General features: G+C 46.2%; 1 protein-coding gene across 1 annotated transcript in view; it reads right to left on the reverse strand.

The window, feature by feature from the left end:
- LOC105991553 (beta-defensin 130) overlaps positions 1-6,410 on the reverse strand; it is a 26,728-nt gene extending 20,318 nt beyond the window's left edge. The window contains exon 1 of the mRNA XM_013024205.1: positions 6,372-6,410. Within this exon, the coding sequence (XP_012879659.1) occupies positions 6,372-6,410 (39 nt within the window). The remainder of the gene's footprint in view (positions 1-6,371) is intronic.
- Positions 6,411-7,234: the final 824 nt, after the last annotated feature.

Genomic DNA, 7,234 nt, shown 5'->3' on the forward strand with positions numbered 1-7,234 from the left:
AAAGCCTTCCAAAGGCCAAGCGAACTTAAGAGACATAGCAGAACACACACTGGAGAGAAACCATATGAGTGTCACATCTGTGGGAAAGCCTTCAGCAGGCAATTTATTGTCAGGGAGCATGAGAGAATGCACAGTAGAGAAAAACCATACACCTGTCCTATCTGTGGGAAAGCCTTCAGCTATTCATGTAACCTCAGGAAACACAGCAGAGCACACACTGGGCAGAAATCATACGAATGCCTCGTCTCTGGCAAAGCCTTCACTGGGCCATATAAGCTCTGGGAACACGAGCAAAGAAAGAAAGCATATGTGTGTCCTATTTGTGGGAAAGCCCTCACCAGGCCAGCTTATCTTCAGGAGCATAAGAGAACCCACACTGGGGAGAAGCCGTATGTGTGTCAGCGCTGCGGGAAAGCCTTTGTTAAGTCATCCAATCTTAGGGTGCATGAGAGAACACACACTGGGGAGAAGCCCCATGTGTGTCAGCTCTGCGGAAAAGCCTTTGTGAGGTCGACTGGTCTTAGGGTACACAAGAAAACACACACTGGGGAGAAGCCATACGCGTGTCCTTGGTGTGGGAAAGCCTTCACTAGGTCATCGCATCTTGAGGAGCATAAGAGAACGCATACTGGAGAGAAACCACACGAATGTCACCTCTGCAGGACAGCCTTCGCTAGGGTGGCTCACCTTAAGAAGCATGAGAGAATGCATGCTGCAGAGAAAGCATATGAGTGTCAGCGCTGCGGGAAAGCCTTCAGTCACGCAAGGGCCCTGTGGCAGCATAAGAGAACCCACACTGGGGAGAAGCCGCATGCGTGTCAGCGCTGCGGGAAAGCCTTTGTGAGGTCCGCTAGCCTCCGGATGCACGAGAAAACACACACTGGGGAGAAGCCACACGCGTGCCCTCGGTGTGGGAAAGCCTTCACTAGGCCATCGCATCTTAGGGAGCATACGAGGACGCACACAGGAGAGAAGCCGTACGAGTGTGGCCTCTGCGGGAAAGCCTTTGTGAGGTGTTCTAATCTTAAGGACCACGAGCAAACGCACAGTGCCGAGAAGCCAGAGTGTGAGCTCTGTGGGAAAACCTTCAGACACTCGAGCATGAGGAAGCATAAGAGAGCACACCAGCATGTGTGTCAGCTCTGTGGGAAAGGCTTCTGGAATTCCTCTCACCTTAAGCAGCATGAAAGTAAACACGCCCAGGGGTGGGGAGCCATTCACACTCATGTAAACTCCCAAGGATAAGAACAGACTGGAAAGGAAAGTGTGATTTGTGGATGAAAGTTTCTAGTATAGCCTTCAGCCTTAGACAGCGTGGAAGTAGTCACTGGTGTAATACTTTCAATACTGTGGGGAAGGAAATGTGTTTTTCAGTATAACTTCTCAAAGTATGCATTTTCAGGTTGCTGATTAGCATATTTTCTTTACAGTAAGTAATACAAGTTGCTTTGAAAGTATGTTAGCATTGTACTTTGCCATAAGATGCATGTATATATTCAAAATTAGAAATAAATCAGTGACCAAATGTAAAGATACTGAGAATTTTCCAAAAAATTTCACCTATGCTTGCTATCTAGTTTTTTTTTCTTTGCCTAGTAGAATATATTCATGTTCTTATGTTTTGATAATGAAATATTCTCAATAGACTCCTGTTTTCTTTTTGTTGGGGGGGTGGAATCCGGTCGTGGGCCTGAACTTTGGGTCTGGGCACTGTTTCTCAGCTTTTCAACTCAAGGCTTGAGCCATAGTGCCACTTCCAGCTTTTTCTGTTTATGTGGTGCTGAGGACTTGAACCCAGGGCCTTATGCTTGCAAGGCAAGTGCTCTATCACTGAGCCACCTTCCCAGCCCGTACATCCTACATTGTCCCCAGTCGATGGGCTCTTCTAGAAAGCATGTGGAATTCTGGGTGGAGGAAGCAGGTCATTTGGGGTATGTCCTTGTAGGTCATACCAGGAGGAAACTATTCTGCTCTCCTTTTTACTCTCCCTCACTCCTTCTCCCCCTCTCCTCTCTCTGTCATTTTCCCTCTCTCCCTCAGCCTCTGCTGACATGAGGTGTGGGAATTCCTCTGCTCCACCTCCCCACTGCCCTCATGTTCTGCCCAGGGCACGGGTCCAAGGAATGAAGAACAGAAGAATCCTTTGAAGTAGTGAATCCAAATACATCTTTTGTCCTTTAAATTGTATTACAATGTTAGAAAGGTAAATAACAAAGGTAAGACAAAGATGCTTACAAAAATGAGGAAACAAATGAGGCTCGGTGTATTCTACACTTTTGGTGACCCAGATGGCTTTAGGAATAATCAGGGCTGAATGCAGCGGCACAACACTTGCCTGTTCACAGCTCTGCGAAGGGCTCCAGCAGGAAAATATTCAAACGTCAATGGATTTCTCATGGGGGGGAGAGGGAGGGGAGGGCGGGGAGGAATAAGGTATTGGACTGAGAGCACTGAGAGGCTGTTGAGGAAGCTGAGATTCCTCAGGGACAAGCTTTGTATAATGGAGTCCCTGGAACGCCGTGATTTCCCTGGAGCCCTAGGGCTCCATTTAGGGTCCCCACAACAGCCACCTGACCAGACAGGTACTATCAGATTCTGGGGAGGAGGGGGATATTCAAGTGTGGAGCAGCAAGTACCAGCCGTGTACAAAGGCCTCCAGGGTGGAGTCCATGGTCAGCTGCTTCCGTGATGGCTCTGTAGCATGCACAGGACCGCAGGGGGTGGATTGAGGGCCAGGCCCCTTTCTTGGCTGGGACAAAGTGAGTGCGTATGCAATTGGCACGCGTACTTGCAGCGGTGTGAGAGCTCGTCTGCCACCATGTGGAAATGCCACGCTGGAGACACTGAGAATGGATGAGTCCTCAAGTTCCTGAACCGCTCGCTCCCGGGACTGAACCAATGTCCAGCCAGCCAAGCCCTTGAGGGGCCTTCCAAGATGGGGGGATCTTTGCAGATGCTCGGTCCACGGATGATGCCAGGCTAGATACGCAGGGGTGGGTGTGGTGCAGTATTGGTGCAGACAGGAAGTATCTGGTGGTGGGGAGGAGAAGGGAAGAGAGCCAAGGGGCTGAGGTAGACCAGTGTGGGTGGTGACAATGCAGTAGGAATGGCCACTGAACATCTCAGGGTGGCATTCTAGGTGTTAATGTGAGTTTGGAGTGGTGCAGCCACTCTCAGTTCTTAGCCAAGGCTCGTATCCTATAATACTCTGATGCTCAGGAAAAAGCTGGAAGCAGAGCAGCATCTAGGACTCAGAGGGAGTGATGGAGTCTAGTGCTCATGTCCTAGTCAGAGTAACTGTCAGCAAGGTGCCACTTCGCTGCATTATAAACAAGACCTCCCTGTGTTTGCCAAGATCAAAAGAATCCCTAAATTTACAAAAGTTGAGTGCATGTAAGCAAGTAACATAACCAGAGTCTGATTTTTGTCTGGGATTTCTTTATATTTTCTTTTGAATTATGGGTACTGTATCAGCAAGTCCCTGGTTGCAGTGGCAGTATAAATTCACTTGAGTTGGAGCCAACTGTCAAGTCAAAAGAATAAATGTTTGAGCTGGGCGCTGGTGACTTATGCCTGTAACCCTAGCTACTTAGGAGGCTGAGATCTGAAGATCATGGTTCAAAGCCAGCTTGGGTGGGAAAATCCATGAGACTCTTACCTGTAATAAACCACTCAAAAACCAGAAGTGGTGCTGTGGCTCAAAGTGGTAGCCTTGGAGCCAAAGAATTTAGGGGACAGTGCCAAAGCCTTGAGTTCAAGTCCCCTGACTTACCAAAAAAAAAAGAATAAATGTTTGCTAAGCATCAGAAAACCTGTGACCATTTGGGCCAAATCTTGAAGAAGATTGGTCCTCTTATTAGTCCATATGGAATAGACCCGTAGTACATGGCACCTGTAAAATTCTAAACTGCCTCCTTCTAGACAAACATGACCCGATGGCACGTGACTGATTTTTAAACAACTCTGCAGATGAGTGGTGAAGATTTTGACGTTTCCCAGATCAATTACTCTTTACCCAATGCTTGACTTTGGGTCACTTCGGCTTTTTGCAATCACAGTATCGCGTCTTTGGATATCATACAAATGTTGATGAAGATTTTCTGCAAAAGACACTGAGTTTAGAAGTGTGTGTCCCTTGGGTGATCTAGAACACATAGTTCTGTTCTAAAATGCATGCAACTTTTAGGGTAGTGGCAGGGTTTCCTGAAAAACAATCTAAAGCGTGTCTCAGAGCATGTGTAGCTGATGCATAGTTTCAGGATATCCGAATCCCTCGTCAGTCCTCTGGGTTTATTTCCTGGGTGCCTTGTCCGGATCTTTTTGAACCTAGAATTACTTCCACTCTGTTGACATTAGGTGGCACTCTAACCCCACAATGCTGCTGTAGATTTGGAGCCATACAAAGTATTGTGGAATACATAATGAAGGAAGCAGCCACCAGTTTCCTTAAAACATCATTAATAGCATTGTAATTTCTCAACTTAGTCCCTTACAACTCCTCAACTTCTGTACTATTGATTGGCTGTATTTTCAGTGGCATATGCATGAGAATATTCACAGAGCACAAGAAAATATGATCCAATTAAATCCAGTGGCACGGCAGGACGGGGTTGATTGGCGCTCCACGGTCAGCTGATGGCGTCCCAGGGATGCACACGTGGCTCAGCGCACACAATGTGAAGGGCAAGACAGCTGCAGTGTGTAAAAGTCACGTGCCCAGTCATCATGGACGAACGTGGCTGTCGGGAGCCATGCAAGGAAGCCCTGTGGGTTTCCCTGTGCTGACTGTATCTTGCTCCTGGCCCTCTACCCTTTCACTCTGATCTCCAATTAACTAGCAACAAGCCAGACTGGAGCTGTGTTTCAGCCCGGAGTGATGAAGCTAAGGGAGAGGGCCTAGGCACTAACTTTAGCTCCAGAACTGGCACGTGCCTGGGCACATGTGCACACGCGCGCACACACACACACACACACACACACACACACACACACACGAAAAGAAAACAAAATTTATTACCATACAGTCAGACCTGTGGTCATCTTTGAAAAACCACTTTATATATTTTTATTTTAAAACATCATATGGACCGATATGTTTCCAAAAATGGTTTTCTTCGTAACTCCACAGGAAGCAAGTTTAACCTCACAGGGTATGAAAGGAATTCCCCCACAGCAGAGCGAGCACTTCTCCTGCCTTTGGGGGAGAAGCAGCAGATTGCTCATGATGACAGTGGTCTGGGAAAGATACTGTGCTGTGTTTGAAAACATGGATGCCAAGTCTGGGCAAATTAGGGCCAAGAACAAGTTCTAGTTTGTCATGTTCCAGAAAAGGAAAGAATCATAGCATTACAAGAGGGTTTTTGCACGTGTCCATTTCTTAACAGGTTGAAGTAATTTCTTCATCTAGATATTCCCCTCTGCTGGAGAGTTCTGTCTGTAGGACTGCTCTGTTCTAGCATCATCTGGAACGCTACATTTAGAGATGTGCTGAGAACATAAGACTAAAACCCTGAAGATGGAATATGGGTATGACTAACGCAATAACTGACATTTTTCATCAGACATCTGTAGTGAGGATGTTGCATTTTATGACTTTCGGGCATACTGCTGCTGGAATAAGCCATGAATTGATCTATATTTACTGTAAGTGACCAGAGTGAATCCATAATGCTACTCATTATGTCACCAAGTTGGATTTTAATACGTGATTTTCTTGTATTTTCCATCTGTGTGTGTGTGTGTGTGTGTGTGTGTGTGTGTGTGTGTGTGTGACAGAGAGGGGAGAGAGAGGAGAGTCAGCATACATGTGACAGAGATAGAGAATGACAGGGCAGGGCTACAGGGCTACTTCTGGAGCAGCGTCAGTTAGTGTGTAGGAGGAATCTGTTCCTTACATAGGTCAAGCTCTTCCTATTGCAGACATCAGAATCTCGGTACAAAAGTTTGGTGTGAAGGCAAGTCTGTTGAAAGCCAGGGCAACATCTCTGGAACTCAGTGCCCCAAATGCCAGTCTAACTTTTCTATCCTCTTCCATTTATCTATTTTCTCACCTATGTTATCAATCAATAAGGTAATTAACGGGCACTGTGCCTGAAAGATGGGGTACAGAGACGAGTCAGATGACTGCCTCCGCCCTGGAGAAGCTTGGGGCTGAGGATGGGAATTTCTTTCTAGAATCTGGATTGTCACAGCTTTGAGCCATTCAGATTTCGGAGGCCAAAGAGAAGACAGGGAGGTTCCTTCCGCACCTGTCACCAGTCTTGCGGGTGTGTCTCCTGCCTCAGGCCTGGGGCCAACGCTTAGCTTTTCAAGTACGCTCTTTTCTTACAGCAGAAGGGTGTCAGGTCAGACCTGCAGCCCCCGATCCTCACTTCGAAGGTCAGACATTCCACCTCGCAGCGGCCGGCCATTCTGATACAGCGGATTCTTCGGTAAGCTCCTTCCCTGGCTATGTCAAGGAAACCGTTAGTTCTTAGTTTCTAGAAACTGTAGCACCAGTCCCCACTCAGAATTCCTCTCACAGAATATGAATCGAGAGAGCAGACAAGTATGTATTGCCTGAATAGATTGGCCTGAGCTCAGACCTCCAGCGTAATATCCTTACTAGTCAATTAGGGAAAATTAGGAAATCTTCAAAGCTATGCTATGTGAGCATATAAAATCATAGCTATGTTATGCTAATAGAATGCTTCTTGCTATTACACTGGCCACATAATTTCCAATTTGAATAAAGTCTTTTCCAACACATTAAACATATTTCCAAATTTAGTGTCTGATGTAGAGAAAAATGTAATTGTGTGCAATATACATTACAGGCAGGTAAGCGATAGATCATATGTGTTGTCCTATGTTTGTGCAGTTTCATAATTTTATACACAAAGCAAAAATAAGTACATGCTAGTCTTCCTCATTCTGTTCTGTAAAGTCATGACCTACATCTTCTATGTCATCCTGTTAGAGCATCTTTGGAGCCTAGAAAATGGCCATGCGGGGACAGCGGGGCTCACCCCCACACCTGTCCCAGTAGGACTTAGTGGAGAGTTCTTGACACAACATATTCAACTTACTTTTTGGGTTTGACTCTTACATTGAAGAGAAACAGACTTCAACCTCATTCCAGTCACTTCTGTTCTTGTTTCCTTATCATAATACGCCAGCTTCTCTCATCTTTATTCTAATTAATAGCTCTCTTAGTCTTCACCACAGCCATATTATTACTTTTTTTTTTTTTTTT

This window comes from Dipodomys ordii, unplaced genomic scaffold, assembly GCF_000151885.1.
Source record: "Dipodomys ordii isolate 6190 unplaced genomic scaffold, Dord_2.0 Scaffold74, whole genome shotgun sequence".
NCBI lineage: Eukaryota > Metazoa > Chordata > Mammalia > Rodentia > Heteromyidae > Dipodomys > Dipodomys ordii.